Source organism: Humulus lupulus, chromosome 3, assembly GCF_963169125.1.
Source record: "Humulus lupulus chromosome 3, drHumLupu1.1, whole genome shotgun sequence".
Taxonomy (NCBI): domain Eukaryota; kingdom Viridiplantae; phylum Streptophyta; class Magnoliopsida; order Rosales; family Cannabaceae; genus Humulus; species Humulus lupulus.
In genome coordinates, this window is record NC_084795.1 from 283,130,128 (window position 1) to 283,155,124 (window position 24,997).

Here is a 24,997-nt window from a genome sequence, read left to right on the forward strand (position 1 = left end):
ATACACACACCAGAACGTGAAGGTAACCAGTTACTCATTCAAGTTTTCATATTTTTATTAGTTTTCTTTCCAAATTTTGGCATCCCTATAAGTGTTACAGTAAAAAGAAAATACTGAAAAAATTAATTTAAATTTTTTTTACACATAGTGGAAAAAACTATAAAAAAATTACAATAATAAATAAAAAAAATAGTAAAATAATTATTTAATGTTAAAATATATGTGTGAAAAAAATGAAAAAAAATGGAATGAGAAAAGAATAAATATAAAAATGAAAAAAATAAAAGAAATGATAACGGAAAAAAAAAACATATGAATAAATAAAATTAAAAGAAAAAGAAGAAGAAGAAGAAAAATAATAAAAAAATGAAAAGAAAAAAATATGAATGAAAAAATTGGTAGAAAAAATGAAAAGAAAAAATAGAAGAAGAAAAAAAAGCTTATATGTGTGAAAAAAAGAAAAAAAATAGAAGGAGAAAATAATTAATACAAAACTGAAGAAAAAATAAAAATAAAAAGAAAAAAAAAAGAAAGAAAGAAAACTGAAAAAATATGAAAAAAATATATAAATGAAAAAAGGAGAAGAAGAAGAATGGAAAGAAAAATGACATATTTTTGCATATTGATAGTATAAATGTTATATTTTTGAAAAATTCTCATTAAGATATGAATATGATACGTGCACCAGAATATTATACTAATTGACGTGATATTAATTTTTTTTAAAAAGTAGCTTTAGTCCTCTCTAAAATAAATTTGTTTTGTTTAATAAAACTGTCACATCTGTTTTACCTTGCCATTTAAAACTCACCTTTCATATCCTTTCATTTTAAAAAAGGACATCTAAACACTGCAGAAAATGAGATATTATAAACACGTTTTTCTTTGTAACTTAGTATAGTGAAGAATCTCCATTAACGTTAGTCTATTTTCCATCACATGATTTTCAGCACTCCTTTTCATTCTTCTTTACCCCTCCAACTTCGCATTTTGGAATTTTCCCTCCATGCCTCCAGCAATTTTCTCAGGAAAATGGCCACAAAGAAACTAGTCTCTGCTTTCAGTTTTCTGGTCTTTCTAGTCCTAGATTTTCTTGACACTGTCCTCTGTTTAGTTCACAGATGCATTGATGAGTTGTTCAAAGGGCAGATCACAATGTGCTACTGCCTAAGCAGAGAGGATCAAAAGCAGGGGAGGGGCAATGCCATGGAAGATGGTGGTGAGCTCTCTGAGACTCTGTTTGAGAGGGAAAACATTTTTCGGAAAATGGGTTTTCTTAGATTCTCGAGAAAATGGAAGAATGGTTCAGAGAAAAGTGATAGTAGACAAATGGGTTTCAGTTCCAGGTGGTCTCATTGTGGATGTGAGTCCTGTCTTTCATGGATAAGTAATGTTAATGGTGGTGGTGACCATAATCTTTATGTTTGAATTAGACAGCCTTCTCAACAAGGTAACTTTTAATCTACAAAAGTTCCTATTTTTATCCGATTGTTTGTTTTGTTGGCTTGGAAAGTTATATTCTTTTATTCTAAACTTGCATTTTTAGTATATATTAAAATTCAACTTAAAACTATTCACATTTTAATCATACCACTTCTTAACTCCAAACTATTGGTCTTATTGGGGTGTTTAGTATGGGGTTTTGGGAAATGTGAATGTCTTAAATTTATTTTGAATGACATGGGGGTTTGTGTTTCCAAGTGATCTCATTTTTTAGTTTAGTTTGATTCGAGGTAATCTTAACCCCTTTAAATACCTAGTTTCACATTTCCCACAAACTCAAACCTTGTACCAAACATCCCTAAAGCGTAAACTACATGAGATAGACCCAAAAGTGGTAGCTCAAATGATCAGACACAAGGTTTGTTTTATGACATGTAAGGTTCGAGTCCATTCTACATACCTGCATTGCAATTGCTACAACTTTCTAGTTCTCCAATATTGTAGGGTTAGACTCAGAAACTAGTTTCAAGAAAGAAAGATTTGAGATGATTAGAAGAATTAGTAGCAGTAATCAGACATGTAGTTTGTTCTTCAAGATGTGAGGTTCAAGTTTTTGCTAGATACCTACATAGAAATTACTACAATTTTCTAGTTCTTGAATATTGTAAGGTCAGATAGTTCAAATTAATGCAAAGTAGATTGCAGGGTTTGACAAACATGATGTAAAATTGATTTTGTTTGACTTTCTTATTTGACAGCCATCCATGAGGAAAGTGGTGGAAAGACAGTAGTAGAGAATGTGGTATTCTTGCATGGCTTTCTTTCTTCTTCTTCATGGTGGACAGAAACAATGTTTCAACATGTATCCAAAACCAAACCAGTAAACCGTAGCTATAGGTTGTTTGTTGTTGCATAATTGGGTTGTTTGTTTCTATACTATAAAGGATCACATGGAAATGATAGAGAAATCAGTGATCAGTCCATTTCAGCTGGATTCTTTCCACTTGGTTGCATACTCCACGGGGTGCAACATTGCAATAGCATTGTAGCTCCTGTAAGTTTAGTGTCATACATATTATTTAGTATGATTACTTGCACAAACTTCTTTAGCCAACAAAATCTTGCTTTCTTTTGGTAGAGAATTGTTATTACAATTAATATTTTGGTTCATGTCTGTTGTGAATCCTTAATCAAATACAGTTGATCAAATAGCTTAAGATCAATCTGATAGAACTTTAGACAGAGAAAATTAAAGAACAGAGGTGAGAAGAAGAAGAGAATTTGAATGAAATAGCCACTTTCTTTATTGCTGAATATCAATCCACATTACAATCTTGAAAGCCTTCTATATCAGTTTGTTTACAAGATTACAAAGCTAATACAATGTAAATTGACATTAAAATAACCTCTACAATGTAATATCAATTTATAGACAACTATACTTAACTAACATTACTAAGAAGAGTAAAACAGTTAAGCTGTTAGTAACTGAAATGAACAGGTCAGCATAGCTGACTGAACCAATTCCTACAAATCTCCACCTTGGTTTAGTAGCTATGACATTAGAAAAAATTCAACAATGTGGCTGCTATTTTTGACAAAACAGTGGACAAGGGATCACTTAAGTTGAATCAAGTCCAAACAGTAAAAGAACTTCCTGCTTGGTAACACTTTAGTGATCATGTCAGATGGGTTATCATCAGTAGCAACTTTCTGAACAGATACAACTCCTTCTGAGATGATTTCTCTAACAAAATGTAGCTTGATGTCCACATGTTTAGTTCTCTCATGATAGACTTGATTTTTGGACAAGTGTATCGCACTCTGGTAATTACAAGGAACTGTGATAATATGGTCTTGAAGCTTGAGCTCTCGAGCTATTCCTCTCAGCCAAAGTGCTTCCTTTACAACATCTGTTAGTGCAATATACTCTGCCTCTGTAGTGGATAGAGCCACTACCTTTTGCAGGATTGCTTTCCAGCTGATAGCTGTACCAAATGCAGTAAATATATACCCTGTGAGTGACTTCCTGGTATCAAGGTAGCCAGCATAGTCAGAGTCCACAAAACCCTCTATGGCAGCTGAACTGTCACAGTTATTATTAGCTCAATCTGATAGAACTTTAGACAGAGAAAATTAAAGAGCAGAGGTGAGAAGAAGAAGAGAATTTGAATGAAATAGCCACTTTCTTTATTGCTAAATATAAGTCTACATTACAATCTTGAAAGCCTTCTATATCAGTTTTCTTACAAGATTACAGAGCTAATACAATGTAAATTGACATTAAAATAACCTGTACAATGTAATGTCTATATATAGACAACTATACTTAACTAACATTACTAAGAAGAGTAAAACAGTGAAGCTGTTAGTAACTGAAATGAACAGGTCAGCATAGCTGACTGAACCAATTCCTACAATGTCAGTTATGTTAGTTGGCTTATTGGTTCTCTGAGGTGTTACAGGCTAAGAGAGGAGTGATCTGGAGGAGCGAATATCTCTGTTTTGTATGACTATTGAGAGTAGGGTCGACCTGATGTTTTAGGGACTAAATACAAAATATGATATTTTTAAATAATCATATATAAAATGGTATTTTTCTAAGTAATTTAGAGGCCTTTTATATAGGGAAAAAAATTATAATTTTTCTAAAGTTTGAGACTTTTTTAACTAGAGTTCCCAGGTAGAGTTCCCAGGTAGAGGTATGGTTAGCCTGTGCTTAGGGTCAAGCCTGCTGAGAGTTGATTTTTTGTACTGAGAATACAAGTGAGATTGTTATAATCCGTGTGTGTAACTTTCATCATTGTTAGTGGATTTGACTAGGGAAGTAAACAACATCGAGAATTGGTTTTAATCTATATGGTGTTTTCGAATATCAGCCTATCTTTCCTTCAGAATTTGGATCCAGAAGGGTGCTTGAAGAGCTTGCTAAAAGGAAAATATGGCCACCATTATTGTTATTTCATGGCACGAGCACATTGGTCGAACTATTTTCTTACTTGTATGTCTATTCCACAAGGCATGGGAGAAACTATTGAAGCTACTTCTAAGGAGAGAGTAAGACACACACACACACACATATATATATATATATATATATATGACTAAGTCTAATACTCACCAAAAAAAAAACATAATAAACTTAAAATTATTCTTGGTTTGGTTATAGCTCTTTTCTTTCCAGGGACCTACATTTCATGATTATGAACTTGGCTAGACACACACCACTCGGCTTGGCATTCCATGCACAATGTCTTATATGGAGGAAATAAGTTAATGGAAAGGTATTTGAGAGTTTTGAGTGAGGTCAAGGTGAAGATTTGTGTGCTTCATGGAGATTAAGACAAGGTTATCCCTGTTGAGTGCAATGACAACATCAAGAGAAAAGCTCCAAATGCAGATATTAACATCATAAGAGGTGTTGTTAGAATTTGGAAAGTGGTCTTGAAGTAAGATATGGTGTATGGTAAGAAGCATGATGTTCCATCTCAAAACCAATTGGTGATGAGTAGAGTAACTCATGCTCTTATAAATGGTATGATGATCTCACATACTTTCCATTTGAGATTTTATTATCTAACATCCCCTTAAGATAGTGGCTATTTTTGCTCACCAATCTTGGATGGCTCAATCGTAAGTGGCTCTTTTGGCTCTTTTCGACTCACTATCCCCGAATCACAATGACTCTTTTTGGCTATCTTATTTTGGACCGGTTTTGGATTTGGATCGTGTTTTACACGTTAGAATTTTTTTTTGCTCATGATATCATGTTAGAATTTGGAAAGTGGTCTAGAAGTAGGATGTGGTGCATGGTAAGAAACATGAGGTTCCATCTCAAAACCAATTGGTGATGAGTGGAGTAACTCATGCTCTTATAAATGGTATGATGATCACACATACTTTCCATGTAGGATTCTATTCTCTAACATCCCCCTCAAGATAGTGGCTATTTTCGCTCACTAATCTTGGACGACTCGATCGTAAGTGGTTCTTTGACTCATTTGGCTCTTTTTCGGCTCACTATCCTCGAATCACAATGACTCTTTTTGACTCTCTTCTTTTGGACCGGTTTTTTATTTGGATCATTTTTTACTCGTTAGAGTTTTCTTTGGCTGATGATACCATATTAGAATTTGGAAAGTAGTCTAGAAGTAGGATGTGGTGCAAGGTAAAAAACATGAGGTTCCATCCCAAAATCAATTGGTGATGAGTGGAATTTCTCATGCTCTTATAAATGGTATGATGATCTTACATACTTTCCATGTAGGATTCTATTCTCTAATAGGTGCCAATCATAGTACTAAATCGTTGGTAGAGAGAAAAAGTTCACTAGAAATCTTGAACGTTTATGGGCTTCACAACCTTCACTTGTTGCTCATGGCTGAAGTGTTGGTTGACACACTTGTTTGGGAAATTGAATATGGGAATTTCATGAATTTGTAGAAACCCTTTACATAACAAAGCTGGAATCATAAAAAAAAAATTCAAATATGTGAGCTCACATATGTAATAAAATGTAGAATATATAAAATTTTGGGTCTCTCGATTTTTTTTAATATAAGTTTTAGATTCAAATAATTATAAATAACACTAAAAAAATCATTGAGCACATTAATTATACTCATTCAATAGAATTGTACATTTAGCTTATACGAAATTAATATATTGATCTAGAAGATCATTATTCGCTAATCTTAATTTAGCCATAAATTTAGAAGCATTTCGAAATTCATTATTATTTTCTCTTTGAATCAACATTGAATTTAGTTAATATGTATTAGATTTTTTTTTTACAAAATATATGAATAAGGATTATTCAATGTGAATCTTAAAGAAACTTGTTTAGGACTGTTCTTTTTTTTTAGTATTTTGGATAATAATATGATCATACATGCTCAAGCATTATTTATTCAATTTATTTGGCTCAATGCATATAATTAGAAAACCTTTACATAACAAGCTTCACTAGAAATCCTCACTTTTTTTTTTGTTTCCTTTCTCTGTTTTGGTTCTTCCCAATGACATATTCATTTTTCTCTTTTATTGTTTTAGTATTAATTAGCAATACTTTTTCTTGTATAATTTTTTTTTCAAAAAAAAGTCAGAAATAAAATTACTTAATTACCAGAAATTAAAAAGAAAATTCTTAAATATAATTAATCTTATTAGTAACTAATTGATAGGTAACAAGAATCATGAGATTCTATTTAAAAATCAATTGGTGAATAGTGGAGTTACTATTGTTCTTATTAATGACTCAATATTCTTACACTTATTTTATGTAGGACACCATACTCCAATATCCCCATCAAAATGGTGCCAAATTTTCGCTCACCAATCTTGAATCACCTGATCACAAGTGACTTTTTTTGAGCTCGTTTATTTTTTTGGATTTCAAATGTCTTTTTGCACTATGCGGATTTGATTCATGATACTATGACAAGAATCATGAAGTTATATCTAAAAATCAATTGGTGTGATTAGTGGAATTACTCATCTTCTTATTAATGACTCAATATTCTTACATTTATTCTATGTGAGACACCATGCTCCAATAATAGAAAACTCAAGCGACAAATTTCAAATTTAATCATATCCCGAGTTGGTGGCTAATCAGATTTTATGTTCACCATGTTTGCCTAGAAACATGCTACCGTTAATTAGTTATATGTAGTTTTCCATTGTAAATGTACAAGAATTAGTTATGTAGTTTTCCATTGTAGTGTAGATAATACTGAAATTCTTCTTTATAGTAACTTTCTCATATTCATGTACTTTAACTTATTTTGAAAAAACTTATTTCTCATAGAAGTCCAAAAACAACGAGTGTGAGAAGTTTTGATCAATATTCAGATCATCTTATCAGATGTAATAAATTTCTTAAGCACAACGCTTGCTGGTTAATTACGTCTATTAATTAACATCTCTCTTCTTCACTTTAATAAAGAATAATCAGAGTATGAAAGATTATCAACTTCCAACAACTTTGTGGAAATTTTAAATTGTTCAAGACTTGACTTCCCTACCCATACGGTAGATGACATTCAAATTGTTATATTCTCATCACAGTCCATAGTATAATGACAAAAGCTTTTCTTCCTATAGATGAAGCATATCAAATAACAATTACAGATATTTATATATATATTAGTCAGTGTACGTTTGTATATTTTTAAAATGGTAAGCATTGTCTATTATATTATCTTGATAAAAATTGATTCACAGTTTTTAAAATATATATATAATATAATGAATTATAGTTCTATAATATATATAAATATTTATATTAATAATCTCTATATATAACATCTAAACACAATATTAACATAGATATATATTTACATGACATATATATAAATTACAATAATATTTAAAATAAAAGAAATAAAATAATAATAGAAAAAGTCAGTATACATGCATCAACTATTTTTAGTTTCTAATGTATCTCGCAATATCCTTTGGTGAATTTGGTAAAAAAAAAAAGCTCAATCACTTGATAAAAATTAAATTATCACACAAATTTATGAGATAAACAAATGATATGTATGCCTTTATTAATTTGAAATAAATATGATTTAATTATTTAAATAATCATAAAATATCTTAAAAATATCATATTTTAAATTGTTACTTTATTTATTTTTATTTAAGATTATGTTTTTTCTAGTTTTTGAATTTGACAGTGATAACAAAATATTATATATTATATGTTTAATATAATATTAAGTTTAAGTTCAATTAAATTTTATTTAAGTTATAAAATATATAGTTTATTATTTTTAAATAATTATTATTGTAAAATATCTAAAATATATCTTGTTTTAATTTGTTTAATTAATTATTTATTTAAATTTAACTCAGGTTTACAATCTACTATTAAATATAAGAATATTTCGCTAAAATTAATGGAAAAAAATAAAAAACCGTTAAAACAAATAATTTCTGTTATCTACATACTTATTATATAAAAGAGATATATGATGGGATCCTCGAGGCCTTGCTTCCACTCCCCTTATAAAATTTTTAGGACACTCAAAGTGTGCCTTTAAAAATCTTTATTGACTCAAATTTATTCATATACTTTTAGGACTCGCATGAGTAATTATGACATTCATTGTGCGTCCTAAAATGTATACTTTAAAGACTCTTAATAAGTGTTATAATAAGTCCACAAATATTTTTAAGGGCTCGCATATAAATGTGTGTCCTAATATGGTGACCTATAAAATGCATTTTGTAGTAGTGAATGGTTCAAATAGACTTCTAAGTTTGTTTTTTATGAAAATAAATTGAATATGACAACACAATTATTAGACATAATGATTTTTTTTTTTATATATATATATATATAGCTGAAAAGCTGGTTGCTTTCATGTCATAACTTTCTTCAATTTTTTTTCTTGTTTGGAAAAATTGAATGTGGGGGGTTTTATGAATTTGTGGAAATTCTTTACATAACAAAGTTGAGAAATTGGAATCATTAATAATATGTCTGAAAATTTTCAATATGTGGGCTTCATAATGTGATTTGACTTAAGCTTCCAAGTTGGACCTTTGAATATTAAACCATTAAATATTTTTAATTTGGTGGAAGAATAAATAAAAAAATATAAGAAGATATAGCAATGGATTATGGTTTCCATTTCATGTGTAATCTCATTCTCCATATTCTATAAATAAACAAATCTTTTAAAGAAAGCTAATCTACCTATAGGTATGGCCCGTGTAAATTAAGACATACGCTTCTATATAATATTTGAATTTGATGGACAATATTATCGATATATATATTATATTTAAAAACTGTGTAGATAACATAAATTTTTTGTTTTAACGGATTTTTATTTTTTTCCGTTATCTTTAATATAATATTTTTATATTTAACAGTATATTCTCATATTTAACGATAAAATGTAAATATTTATTAAACTTAAATAGATAATTAAACAAATTAAAATATGATATTTTTGAGATATTTTACAATAATAATTATTTAAAAATAATAAAACCATACGTTTTATAACTTAAGTAAATTTTAATTAAACTTAGAAAAAAAACATAATTAAACACAAATACGTTTAATAGTGTGTCTTTATTTATTTATTAAAATTTAATTAAACATTATTATATAAAATTATATGTTTTATAACAAATTTAAGTAAACTATATGTTTTAATAATCATATATATTAATATTATATTAAGCATATAACATATAATCTCTTGTTATCACTACGAGATTAAAAAACTAGAACAAACATAAACTGAAACAAAAATTAATTAATTAGTTAATTTAAATATGATATTTTAAAGATATTTTATGATAATTTAAAAAATTAAATCATATTTATTTAAAAATAATAAAGTCATATATATCATTTTTTTTAATCTCATAAATTTGTGTGATAGTTTGTTTTTTATCAAATTATTGAAGCTCTTTTTCTTCATCAAATTTACCAAAGGACATTGTGAGATACATTAGAAACTAAAAATAGTTGATGCATGTATATTATTCTACACTATGAGTTTTTTTATTCTTATGTTATTTCTATTATTAATTTATTTTAAATATTATTGTAATTTATATATGTGTCAAGTAACCATGTAAATATATATATATATATATATTTATGTCAATGTTGTGTTTAGATGTCATTTATGTAGAAATTATTAATATAAATATTTATATATTTCATTATATATACTTAAAATAAAATTGAACCAATTTTTATTAAAATTATAGATAGTGTTTGCCCTAAATTTTTTTATACATTTATCTCATATATTATATTAAACATTTTTTATTTATTTCTATGATATTGTTTATTTATTTATAATTTATATGATAATTAGAAAATATATAATAAATGTTTGAATAAGCATGGTTACAATTTTAAAACAAAAGCAAGGTGAAAACTATGAAAATAAAATAATTGCATGTTTGCTTAAGTTATATTTATTTATTTATTTATTTTGTCAAAAACTAACTTTTATTAATTAAAGTATGAAGTAATATTTATGCAATTTATTCATAAATAAATGTTAAAATATTATTAAAATAGCATTAATAAAGTATATAACATGGTTCTTTTTTATGGAAATTTTAAATTGTTCAAGACTTGACTTCCCTACTGATACGGCAGACGACTTGACCGGAATTAATATACTTTTCATTCTAATTAATGGACATAAAGACATATTTGACTTATTACATTAGACATAATAAGATCATTTTTTTCAAAAAATAAGTAAAAATAAAAAAATCTAAATGATGCGGTTTTAATTATTTTGTAGCATACAATATAATTAATGTTCTTTAACTTTAATTAAAAGAAAATATTCCTCATTTTACAATCACTATATTAAAATAGTATAACACATGGCAGTGGTCAAATTGATGAGTTTAAAATTCTTGAAGAGCCACTTGAGAGTTGAGACATAGTTCAACTCATTAGGATATTTCACATTCAAGACTACTTGTCTTTGCTTCTCACCTCATTAGGATACATATGCAACTTGAGTGGATCAGCGTGACAAAGGACATATGTGACATATAACACTGGGAATTTATCATCCACACAATAACGAAAGCATTTTTTTTTTTTAAAAAAAAAAATCAGGGATAGTTTCTCCTTTCAAATTGTCATATTCTGAGCCCATAGGTATAATGGCAAAAGCATTTCTCCCTATATATAGCTGAGCTAAAGTCTCGCTCTGAAAGTGTGAAACATATAAAATAACACTTACAGATATTATATTTATATATATGATGGGATCATCAATGCCTTGCTTCATTTTCTCTAGCTTTCTTTATAATCTTATATATATTCTTGTCTTTCTGAATTTACTGTTGTGTTTCTCTTTCTCGCAGCCATCTTGCCATGATGACGAAAGGACTTCTTTGTTGCAGTTTAAAGAAAGCTTCATTATCAGAAAGTCTGCTTTTCGTCTTAATACTTCTTCATATCCAAAGGTTTCCTCATGGACACACGAAGATGAGACAAGAAATTGCTGCTTGTGGGATGGTGTTGAGTGTGATGAGAAGACGGGCCATGTGATCGGACTTGATCTCAGCAGCAGCTTTCTCTATGGCACCATCGACTCAAACAGCACCCTCTTCAACTTGCTTCACCTCCAAAGGCTCAATCTTTCAGACAACCATTTCAATTACTCTCAAATACCCACTGCTGTCAAGCGGCTTTCTATGCTCACCAGTCTCTCGCTAGTTGACTCTGTCTTCTCTGGTCAAATTCCCTTAGAAGTTTCAGAACTTTCCAAATTGTCTGCTCTTTATTTGTGCAGTAATCTTGATCCATTTTCTGGAGAAAATCTATTGGAACTGAAGAATCCCAATTTGGAGAGCTTTATTTCAAACTTGACAAGCCTTGAGGAGCTTTGTCTCAGTCAAGTTTACATATCGTCGACACTGCCTAAGTCGTTGGCGAATTTAACTTCTTTGACAATCCTATACTTGAGGGATTGCGAACTGAAAGGTGAATTTCCAGTCGATATTTTTCAACTGCCAAAATTACAAGATCTCAGTGTTCGGTTTAATAAAGATCTTAGTGGAAGATTGCCTGTGGTACTTAACGAGAGAAGTTCTCTTAAAATGCTGTTGTTGTCACACACTCGCTTTTCTAGTGAACTACCTTTTGAGAAACTTGCTTCGTTGAATAGGTTGGAAGTTGGAGGTTGCAACTTTTCTGGAGTGATTCCCAATTCCATAGGTAAGTTGAAACAACTCACTTTTCTAGACCTTTCTTACAATAATTTTTCTGGACAAATCTCTTCGCATTTGTCAAACCTCACCCAACTCATCCATTTATACCTTCAATTTAATCATTTTAGTGGCCCATTTCCTATGCCAATATTCTCGAAATTCGTGAACTTAGAATCACTTTCCATAGCTCATAATAATTGGACAGGCACCTTAGAATTTGACATGTTCAAAGACCTCAAAAATCTCAATATCCTTTCGCTATCGCATCTTAGACTCTCACTACCTCGTATAAATGAAACATTTCCACAATTGAGAGAACTAGATTTGGGGTATTGCAATTTAAAAAAGTTTCCTGAATTTCTTAGGCATCAAAAAAGAATAGAGACATTATATCTTCATGATAACCATATTGGTGGTCAAATACCAGAGTGGTTGCTAAATATAAACAAAAAAACATTGAGAACTTTTTCTCTTTCTACAAATTCCCTGAAAGGGGAACTTTCACCTACAATTTGCAAACTTAGTTATCTTATCAAGCTTGACTTGTCCCATAATAAGTTGAGGGGTAAACTTCCCAATTGTTTCGGTAGGTTTAGTAAATCATTATCTTTATTAAGTCTCACAAACAACTCTTTTTCTGGCAATATTCCAAAATTTACCGAGGGAAACCAGCTGAAGCTTATTGATTTAAGTTATAATCTCTTTGAAGGGAAGTTATCGCAATCACTTACAAATTGTAAGATGCTTGGACAACTCAATGTCGAAAGCAATAAGTTCAATGATGTGTTCCCTTATTGGTTAGGGACTCTTCCAAAGCTGATAATTCTAAACATGCGAGCTAATCAATTCCATGGAGTTATAAGGGAGCCTCGAACAAAACTTCATTTCCCTAAGTTACGTATAATTGATATATCTTATAATAACTTCATTGGTAAATTACCGCTCAAATACATCCAGAGTTGGAATGCCATGACTAGTACAAGTGTTGAAAACTTTGGTTATTTGACATCATTATCCATCAATTTATCAACAAACATTAACCCCGTGGATAAGCCAGTTTATTATTTCCAAACTATACTATCAATAAAAGGCATGTATAGGCAGTTTGATGGGATCCAAAATATTATTGCAATCATAAACTTCTCCAACAATAAATTTAATGGAGAAATTCTTGAAGTCATTGGAAACCTAAAGGGATTGTATGCCCTTCATTTATCCAAAAATAGTCTCAATGGTAGCATACCTTCTTCACTAGGAAAACTAGCCAAGCTTGAATCCTTAGACCTTTCTCAAAATGAGCTTTCGGGGCAAATCCCTTCTGAACTAGCCCAACTCTTTTTTCTTCAATACTTCAATGTTTCATACAACCACCTCTCAGGGTCTATACCACATCAAAACCAATTAAGTACCTTTGAGAGTAGTTCCTTTGAGGGAAACATGGGATTATGTGGCATTCCATTGCCAAACTTGTGTGGAAACTCTGAAGCATTGAAACCACCACTAATTGAAGATGAACAACAAGAAGAGTGGAGTTATCTTTTTCAATTTGGTTGGAAAGTTGTGGTGATAGGATATGGATGTGGATTTTTAGCTGGATTATTCATAGAGAAAATTGTGATCCCTCGAAATGCATACTACTTTGTGTAAATGTTTGGTATGGTAATTAAGTTAAAGCAAGAAGGAGACAAAAGTAGTGATGTTGAAAGTTGTGTTTTATAATAAGATGTTTTGTAATAATCTTTGCTATCTATAAATAAAGATTTAAACTTTCAATAAGAGTTTGTTTTTCCTGCTTGAATATTTTATAAATATTATAAAATTTTTGTAGTTATAAAGATGTTGTAACACCCTGGTTACTCCAAGACTGTTATTGTGGACTTTAAACAGTGCTTAACTCGCTAAACAAGTCATTTGATTACAAACGTGCATCTAGACGTCATTAATAGGTTAAGGTGAAAAAAATCTTGATCAAAAGGAATGGATATGTTTTATTTAAAACATAAATCTGTACATGGGCTCATAAAAACGTTTACAAAGTTATTTACAATCCAAAATGGTCATTACAGTGTAAGAGTTACAATCTGCCGACCTAAGCGGCAAAAATAGGGTTAACCCCTAGTTCTTCTGAGAAACACCTTAGCCGTGGTGGTCAAGCGGTCGCATATGTACACATCACCGCCTAAGCTCTCCACTCAAGCCTGGGTGACCTTTTCTTTCCCTTTACCTGCACCACATAGCACTCGTGAGTCAAGGCTCAACTAGAAAATTTATTACTGCATATATACAATATCAATAGATGATTTTAATAATCATGTTGGGGCTTTCAGCTCAATCAGATAAGTAACTAATAAGTCACGACTCCAACTAGATAAGTAACTAATATGTCACGAACTTAAATCAGATAAGTAACTAATAAGTCACGAACTCCAACTAGATAAGTAACTAATAAGTCACGAACTTAAACTAGATAAGTAACTAATAAGTCACGAACTTAAACCAGATAAGTAACTAATAAGTCACGAAACTTAAACCAGATAAGTAACTCATAAGTCACGAACTTAAACCAGATAAGTAACTAGTAAGTCACAAACTTAAACCAGATAAGTAACTAATAAGTCATGAACTTAAGTAGAGTTGTAAATACGGGACGAGCTTTCTAGCACGGCACGAGCCCGGGAAGCACGAGCATGACACGACACGAAAAAATATGGGCCTGGGCCAGGCACGACACGAATTGAAAATTGGCATGGCACGGCACGGCACGACATGGTCTTGAGCACAACACGGCACGGTAAGCCCGAAGGCACGACACGAAAGCACGAACAAACTAGCTCTAAAGCACGACACGATAAAAAACCCAATATTTTGACATTAATAATCATAATAAATTTTAATTTGTCAATTATTAATAAATTAAAATGATAATAGAAGTCTTATTTTTCTCAATGTTTATATTTTTATAATTGTATTAATTTATTTTAAGATTTGTGAGTTAAATTTTTTAGCATTTATTAGTAGGATTTTACAATCTCCCCCTTTGGCAGTTTGATAGACAAAATTAATTAAAAAACCGGCAACACAAATGTTAGTGACAAGTAAAGAGAAAAAACTCCCCCTACAAACATGCATTAACTGTAGAGTCCAAGAACTTTACTTAGCTAGTTATTTAGTAGTATTATAGTATGTTTAGTATTATCTTTGTTATTGTGGATTTTTGGTTCAGACCGGGAATTATTTGGACACTCATAGTAGTACTTGTAGATTTTCTAAGTTTAACCTATAGTTTAAGAATATTAAGTATAACCTAAGATTTGATTAATGTGACTGATATTAAGAATTATATTTATTATATTATAAGGTTTAGACATCAACCAATAGGATTTTAAGCACATGTTATGAATGGTGATTAAGGATTAAGTATTTTTGAGGAATAAATTTAATAAGGAGTAAAGTTTGAATGTTATAGGGTCAGTCAGCAGCTTTGAGTACGTTGAGGGCTTAGTCAAGGCTGTTTACTCCATTCAAACTTAGCTAAAAATGTGTAATTTCGTGTTTAAATATTCAGCGTGTGCCGATATATCGCAGCACGTAGATACGGAAAACACGAAACGATGCACGGTCGCCTCGGGCATACTGGCCCAGGCGATATATCGCCTACAGGGGGCGATATATCGCCTCCTCCAGCATGAATTCAAACTCTTTTGAATTCATTTCCTTTCAGCCATTCAAACTCCTTCAACAGTCCAGCATCTTTTGAACGAGTCTTCAGCCTCTGCTGAACGATTATTCAAATGATTTTCACCTAAAAAGCCATTATTTTTATTCAAGTAAAATCAAGATACTTTCATTCCCAAACTCTATAAATAGGACCTAGTACCCAGCCATTTCTTCACCTTTTACTCTAAGTTCAGAAGCTGCTAGTGTTAAGTGAGTGTGAGAGTTTAAACACCTGGTTTGGGAAAATCATAAGCTTATCAAACACTTTGGGAAGTGAGATTCTTTAGTATTTCGGTTGTGGTTAGATTAATCTTGCAAGTCTTTGAGGTAACCAAAACTCTAGTTCATCTCTGTATTATGTTATTTTCTTTCTCATAGTCTTCTACTCAATCTCTAACCTTAATCTCTATTTTGGTTAGGGAATCCAAGTTCTTAAGCACATAAGTTGTGGTAAGCATAATTCTCAATGGTTTAGTCTTCCTATACATTTTCATCTCTTTCCTTCTTTCAACTCACTCTTGTTCATTATGGTTTTAGGAGTGTTCCAAAAGTCCCAACTCAGTCCATTATATCCCGGTAACTTTGGTAAGGAAAATAGGCTAGAATCTATATGTTTATGTTATCTTATGTGTTATGTTATGATATGTTATGAATATGTTATAAATGTGTTTGTTTGTAGGCTTGGGCTTATGCCCTATTTGACTAACAAGACCCCAAAAAGATTGTGGGCATAAGCCTATTTAGCTGGTAGGACCCCACTAATCTCATGGGCATAAGCTTGTTTAGTCTATGGGACCCCAAGTAATAATGGCCATTATAATAAGTGTATTATGTGTTATGATATGTCTTTACGTTATTATGAAATTGATGTGTATGACTATGTGTTAGATTTTTCCTTGCTGGGCATTAGGCTCATTCCTTTCTGTTTATGTGCAGGAAATAAGCTTTAGAGACGGAAAGATTCGTGACGCTTAGAGGATGTGTATCGATGGTGGATGGAGTCAAGGAGCCGAGCGTTATTCGATTCGAGGATGTAGTCTTGTTTATGTTTTTTATGGTTTTACATGTATTTTCCGTATTATTTATGTAATGTCTTTTCATTTAAATCATGTTTTGTTTTAAAGACAATGGGATCCCAAAATCCTTCTTAGTATTCTATTTAATTGTAAGTAACTCTGATTTTACAAGTTACTCAATAAAATTATGGTATTTTCGTAAAAATGTAAGTTTTATGTATAGTTTCATTAATGGTCCAAATAGTCTAGAGTAGTGGGTCATTACATTAACTTATAACAAATATATAAATAAACTAAGACTTAACTCCCCCTCAAAATAAGAAGGTCTAGAGTTAAACAAAATAACAAACAAAGCAGGTTTTTGGAGGTATCTACTCTCGCCCTTTGTATCTTTCAAAGAAGCCAAAGATATATAACATAGCTTAAGTTTTAGTTCTTCACTCATCTGAAAGTGTGAAACATATAAAATAACAATTACAAATATTTATATATATATATGATGAGATCCTCGAGGCCTTGCTTCCCCTTTGAGGGCCCTTATAAAAAATTTAGGACACACTTTCAAAATGTGACTTTAAAAATCTTTATTGACTCAAATTTATTCAGATACTTTGATAAGAATATGGAACCCTAACCCCCAAATATAAAAAGGGTAAGTGAATGGGGAGTAATTTAGTTAATAACATATTTTAGGGCCCACTTTGAGGGCTCTTAAAATTTTTAGGACACTTCAAGTGTGCCCTTAAAAGTCTTTATTGACTCAAATTTATCCATACACTTTTAGGACTCACATGAGTAATTATGATATGCATTGTGTGTCCTAAAATGTATAATTTAGGGACTCTTAATGAGTATCCTAATAAGTCAACAAACATTGTTAAGGGCTCGCATATAAATGTGTGTCCTAATATAGTGACCTATAAAGTATATTTTGTAGTAGTGAATGGTTCAAATAGATTTCTAAACCCATTTTTGATGAAAACAAATTTAATATAACAACACAGTTGTTACACATAATAGTTTTGTTTTTCTTCTAAATTGTTAATTTGGTGAATTATTTGTGATTTTAGTTCAAAAAATCACACATATATATAGCTAAAAAGCTAGATACTTTCTTAACATAACTTTCTTCAATTTATTTTCTTGTTTGGAAAAATTGAATGTGGGGTCTTCATGAATTTGTGGAAACTCTTTACATAACAAAGTTGAGAAATCGAAATTATTAATAATATGTTTGAAAAATTCCAATATGTGGGCTTCTAGATGTGATTTGACTTAAGCTTCAAAGTTGAACTTTTGGATATTAAACCATTAAATATTTTTAATTTGGTGAAAGAATAAATTAAAAATATAAGAAGATCTACTAATGGATTATGTTTTCTATTTCATATGTGTAATCTCATTCTCAGTATTCTATACATAAACAAATCTTTCAAAGAAAGTTAATCTACCTCTAGGTCTAGCCCAGGTAAATTCAAACATACGCTTCTATATAATATTTAGATTTGATGGACGAAATTATCGATATATATCTTTTATATAAAAAGTACGTAGATAATAGAAATTTTTTGTTTCAACAGTTTTTTATTTTTTTCTGTTATTTTTTACATAATATTTTTATATTTAACGGTAAATTGTAAATATTTATTAAACTAAAATAAATAGTAAATAATTAAACAAATTAAAATAGGATATATCTGAAAATTTTTACAATAATAATGATTTAAAAATAATAAAACCATACGTTTTATAACTTAAATAAAATTTAATTAAACTTATAGATTAACATAATTAGGCACACATACGTTTAATAGTGTGTTTTTATTTATTTATTAAAATTTAATTAAACATAATTATATAAAACCATACGTTTTATAACAAATTTAATTAAACCATATGTTTTAATAATCATATAATATTAATATTATATTAAACATATGATATATAATCTCTTGTTATCATTGCGAAATTAAAAAACTATAACAAACATAAACTTAAACAAAAATTAATTAATTAATTAATTAAAATATGATATTTTTAAATCATATTTATTTAGAAATAATAAAGTCATACATATCATTTTTTTAATCTTATAAATTTGTGTGATAGTTTATTTTTTATCAAGGGATGAAGCTCTTTTTCTTCATTAAATTCACCAAACGACATTGTGAGATAATATAGAAACTAAAAATAGTTAATTCACGTATACTATTCTACACTATGACTTTTTCTATTCTTATGTTATTTCTATTATTAATTTCTTTTTAAATATTATTGTAATTTATATATGTGTCATGTAACCATGTAAATATATATCTATGTCAATGTTATATTTAAATGTCATATATGTAGAAATTATTGATATAAACATTTATATATACTATATAGAATTTTAATTCATTCTATTATATATATATTTAAAAAAAATTGAACCAATTTTTATTAAAATTATAATATAATAAAAATAAATAAATGTTTGAATAAGCATGTTTACAACTTTAAAACAAAGTAAATGTATATTACATGCTACTTTTACCTAGTATATATACATATATATTAGGTGAAAACTATGGACAATAAAATTTTAATTTTAAAAATATAAATAATTGCATGTCTGCTTAAGTTATATTTATTTATTTTGTTAAAAATTAACTTTTATTAATGAAGGTATAATATTTTTATTAATTAAAGAATGAAGTAATATTTATGCAATTTATTCATAATTAAATGTTAAAATATTATTACAAAAGCAATAATAAAATTTATAACATGGTTCTTTTTTGTGGAAATTTTAAATTGTTCAAGACTTGACTTCACTCGAATTAATATACTTTTCATTCTAATTAATGGATATAAGGACATATTTGACATATAACAAAAGTGTTTTTCTTCATATTGGACATATCGGATATAAGGACTGGCAGTGGTCAAATTGATTAGTTGAAAATTCTTGAAGAGCCACTTGAGAGTTGAGACATAGTTGAACTGTTCTGCTACTCAACTCATTAGGATATATCACATTCAATACTACTTGTCTTTGCAACTCACCTCATTAGGATACACACATATACATATGTATACAACTTGACTGGATCAACGTGACAAAGGACATATGTGACATATAACACTGGGAATTTATCATCCACACAATAACAAAAGATTTTTTCAAAAAAAAATCAATAAATAAAATCAGTGAAAGTTTCTCCTTGCCAATTGTCATATTCTGACAGCCCATAGGTATAATGGCAAATGCATTTCTTCCTATATATAGCTGAGCTAAATTCGCAGCTGTGGAAGTGTGAAACATATAAAATTACAATTACAGATATTATATTTATATATATGATGGGATCATCATTGCCTTGCTTCATTTTCTCTAGCTTTCTTTATAATCTCATATATATTCTTGTCTTTCTGAATTTACTGTTGTGTTTCTCTTTCTCGCAGCCATCTTGCCATGATGACGAAAGGACTTCCTTGTTGCAGTTTAAAGAAAGCTTCATTATCAGCAAGTTTGCTTCTCGTCGTAATACTTCTTCATATCCAAAGGTTTCCTCATGGACACACGAAGCTGAGACAAGTAATTGCTGCTTGTGGGATGGTGTTGAGTGTGATGAGAAGACGGGCCATGTGATCGGACTTGATCTCAGCAGCAGCTTTCTCTATGGCACCATCGACTCAAACAGCACCCTCTTCAACTTGCTTCACCTCCAGAGGCTCAATCTTTCAGACAACCATTTCAATTACTCTCAAATACCCACTGCTGTCAAGCGACTTTCTATGCTCACCAGTCTCTGGCTATTTGACTCTGTCATCTCTGGTCAAATTCCCTCAGAAGTTTCAGAACTTTCCAAATTGTCTGCTCTTTATTTGTGCGTTAATGTTGATCCATTTTCTGGAGAAAATCTATTGGAACTGAAGAATCCCAATTTGGAGAGCTTTATTTCAAACTTGACATGCCTTGAGGAGCTTTGTCTCAGTAATGTTTACATATCGTCGACACTGCCTAAGTCGTTGGCGAATTTAACTTCTTTGACAATCCTAGCCTTGCGGGATTGCGAATTGAAAGGTGAATTTCCAGTCAATATTTTTCAACTGCCAAAATTACAAGTTCTCAGTGTGCGGTTTAATAAAGATCTTAGAGGAAGATTGCCTGCAGTACTTAACGAGAGAAGTTCTCTTAAAGTATTGAGGTTGTCAGGCACTCACTTTTCTGGTGAACTACCTTTTGAGAAACTTGCTTCTTTGAGTTGGTTCGATGTTAGAGGTTGCAAGTATTCTGGAGCGATTCCAAGTTCTATAGGTAAGCTGAAGCATCTATTTCTTCTAGACCTTTCTGAAAATAAATTTTCTGGACAAATCTCTTCTTATCTGTCAAACCTTACCCAACTCAACTATTTATATCTTCACTCAAATCATTTTAGTGGCCCATTTCCTATGTCAATATTCTTGAAACTCGTGAACTTGGAATTGCTTTTCATAGCTTATAATAATTGGACAGGCACTGTAGAATTTGACATGTTCAAAGGCCTCAAAAACCTCAATGCCATTTCGCTATCAGATCTCAAATTGTCACTCCCTCATATAAATGAAACATTTCCACAATTGACAGAACTAGATTTGATGTATTGCAAGTTAAGAAAGTTTCCTGAATTTCTTAGGCATCAAAAAAGAATGGAGTCATTAACTCTTGAAGGTAACCATATTGGTGGTGGAATACCAGAATGGTTGCTAAATATAAACAGAGAAACATTGACAATTTTATCTCTTTCTACAAACTGCCTATCAGGGAAACTTTCACCTACAATTTGCAAACTTAGTTCTCTTATCATGCTTGACTTGTCCCATAATAAGCTGAGGGGTAAACTTCCCAATTGTTTCGGTAAGCTTAGCAAGTCATTATCTGTATTAAGTCTTACAGATAACTCTTTTTCTGGCAACATTCCCAACTTTACAAAGGGAAACCAACTGAAGCTTATTGATTTAAGTTATAATTTCTTTGAAGGGAAGTTATCGCAATCACTTACAAATTGTAAGATGCTGGGACACCTCAATGTCGAAAGCAATAAGCTCAATGATGTGTTCCCTTATTGGTTAGGGACTCTTCCAGAGTTGATAATTCTAAACCTGCGAGCTAATCAATTCCATGGAGTTATAAGGGAGCATCGAACAAAACTTCATTTCCCTAAGTTACGTGTAATTGATATATCTTATAATAACTTCATTGGTAAATTGCCGCTCAAATACATCCAGAGTTGGAATGCCATGACTAGTACAAGTGTTGAAAACTTTGGTTATTTGACATCACTATCCATCAATTTCTCAGCATACTTTGACAACGTGGTTAAGCCAATTTTTTATTTCCAAGAATACCTTGACTACATGGGTAAGCCAGCTTTTTATTTCCAAACTATACTATCAATAAAAGGCATGTATAGGCAGTTTGATGGGATCCAAAATATTATTGCGATCATAAACTTCTCCAACAATAAATTTAATGGAGAAATTCTTGAAGTCATTGGAAACCTAAAGGGATTGTATGCCCTTGATTTATCCAAAAACAGTCTCAATGGTAACATACCCTCTTCATTGGGAAAACTAGCCAAGCTTGAATCCTTAGACCTTTCTCAAAATGAGCTTTCGGGGAAAATCCCTTCTGAACTAGCCCAACTCTTTTTTCTTCAATACTTCAATGTTTCATACAACCACCTCTCAGGGTCTATACCACAGCAAAACCAATTAACTACCTTTGAGAGTAGTTCCTTTGAGGGAAACATGGGATTATGTGGCATTCCATTGCCAAACTTGTGTGGAAACTCTGAAGCATTGAAACCACCACTAGTTAAAGATGAACAGCAAGAAGAGTTGAGTTATCTTTTTCAATTTGGTTGGCAAGTTGTGGCGATAGGATATGGATGTGGATTTATAGCTGGATTATTCATAGCGAAAATTGTGATCCCTTGAAATGCATACAGGTTTGTATAAACATTTGGAATAGTAAGTTAAAGCAAGAAAGAGAGAAAAGCGGTGATGTTGAAAGTTGTGTTTGTTTTATAATAAGATATTTTGTAATAATCTTTGCCATCTATAAATGAAGATTTAAACTTTCAATAAAAGTTTGTTTTTCCTGCTTGAATATTTTATAAATATTATAAAAAATTTGTAGTTATAAAGATGTAATCTTAAACAAGTAATGATAGAGAAAGTAAAGTTTGATCCTACGAAGATTGTAATATCCGCTTCTGTTAGTAAGGAGTATTTTAGTAGTCTAGCAAAGAGTCTTTTAAGCTTTTGGCCTTCTACCAAAAGCATATATAATTTTTTCTTTGGAGACATATTTAGCTCTCGACTCGTCAATTTTTTTAATCTCTCAAATCCGATTGCACCATTGCGTTCACTGCCCCTTCAATATGGGAACTACCAAGTCTCATTCATTTCTGAGCAATATTGAAGTTATTTACAAAAATACCATTACCGCACAAACTAGGCATCAACATGCACTATCGCGTGCGCATCTGACCAAGCACCAACCTAGTTTGTAACATGCTCTCAAGGTCGGCCAGCATGTTACACCAATCATAGCATTGTAATCTTTAGTAGAGAGAAATAATTCATTAGAAATTTTGAAATTAAATGGGCGTCATGGGCTTCACTTGATGTTGAAGCTCGTATATATAGATCACAAGTTGGTTGCTTTCTTGACATAACTTTCTTCAATTTCTTTTTATGAATTTGTGGAAACCCTTTGCATAACAAAGTTACAAAATTGGAGTCAACAATAATATGTTAGAAAAATTCCAATATGTGGGCTTCATGATTTGATTTGACTTAAGTTATAAAGATAGTGTTGCAGGTACTAAACCATATTAATATATTTAATTGACGGAAGACTAAATTAGACATATAAGAAGATTTAGTAGTGGATTAATTGTCTCCTTTTTATATGTTCAATCTCTTTCTCTATTTTCATTATTTGGTTGTTGTTTTTTTATCTTATGTATTAGGTCTTATTTGGACGATGGGTTTTAGAAAAAAAAATTATGAGAAAAAAAATAGAGGAAAATATTTTCTACAAATTTGATTAGAGATTTTTTTTTAATATTTTATTTTTTGTAGATATTTATAATTGTTGTAAATTTTAAAAAATTATATTACATTTAAATTTTAATTTTTCTAGAAAAAAATTCTTAATTTATTTATTCAATCCAAATATGAAAAAATGGAATCTTTTGAATTTCATATTTTTCCCATCTTATAATACATAATAAATGATCCAAACAAAGCCTCACATAGAGTATGATATTATGAATCTAATAGAAACATGTCTTTATCATTTTTTTTTTTAGTATTTTTTGGACGATTGTATTATCTTTACATGTTAAAGTATTATTTAATTATCAATATTTTTTTTGTTAAAAACATGTACTAAATTCACAACTTAATTTTATAAATCTTTGTAACAATCATGTTAAATAAATTTATAAATATATATATATGTAAATGTTAGTTACAAAAATAAACTTTTGGTTGTCAAATTATGTAATGATCCTACTATTCTAGACTTTGAATCATTAATTAAAACTACTCATAGACCCTAATCCTTAATAGAACTTACAAGTGAAAAGATCATAACTTTATAAAATAAATGTTAAACTTACATAAAAGTTAAAGTAGGATATGAGATCCCATTGTTTTAAAAGGAAAACATAACAAAATTGTAATTAAAAGAGATTACATAAATAAGTGCGGAAAAATACACATAAAACCATAAGTAAAGACTTCATCCTAGAATCGAAACTCTCGGCTCTTTGAATATATTCCGCCTCAATACACATTCCCCAAGCTTCCAAGAACCTTTCCCGCCACTAAAGCTATTTTCCTGCACATATAAACAAAAAGAAGTGAGCCTAATTTCAAAATTTAGTTAATTAGTTTATGTTATGTATGAAAAATAACTTTTTAGGAGTAACTTCAAGTTTATGTTATGAAAAAATGACCAATTGATATCACTATCTATTAAGCTATTCATGGCAACTTGGAATTATAAGAGTAATTTTTTATACTATATGATGACTAATTAGTTCCTAAAATAGACTTGAATG

At 30.2% G+C, this 24,997-nt stretch overlaps 1 protein-coding gene and 1 long non-coding RNA gene across 2 annotated transcripts; both read left to right on the forward strand.

Moving 5' to 3' along the window:
- The first annotated feature begins 157 nt into the window (after window positions 1–157).
- On the forward strand, window positions 158–6,978 carry LOC133824769 (uncharacterized). The gene is made up of 2 exons (XR_009888568.1): window positions 158–1,450; window positions 6,729–6,978. It is a non-coding gene; the product is annotated as an uncharacterized LOC133824769 (long non-coding RNA).
- A 4,229-nt stretch (window positions 6,979–11,207) lies between these two features.
- Window positions 11,208–22,859, forward strand: LOC133825840 (uncharacterized). Its single transcript, XM_062258734.1, has 2 exons — window positions 11,208–13,776; window positions 20,343–22,859. Exons 1-2 carry the CDS (start codon window positions 11,209–11,211, stop codon window positions 22,857–22,859), a joined length of 5,085 nt encoding a protein of 1,694 aa, XP_062114718.1. The 5' UTR covers window position 11,208.
- The last annotated feature ends 2,138 nt before the right edge of the window (window positions 22,860–24,997 follow it).

Coding starts and splice junctions, on each gene's coding strand:
- LOC133825840 (XM_062258734.1), top strand. CDS start 11,209: ATGATGGGATCATCAATGCCTTGCTTCATTTTCTCTAGCTTTCTTTAT. Junction 13,777..20,342: donor GATTATTCATAGAGAAAATT/GTGATCCCTCGA, acceptor TCTTTCTCGCAG/CCATCTTGCCATGATGACGA.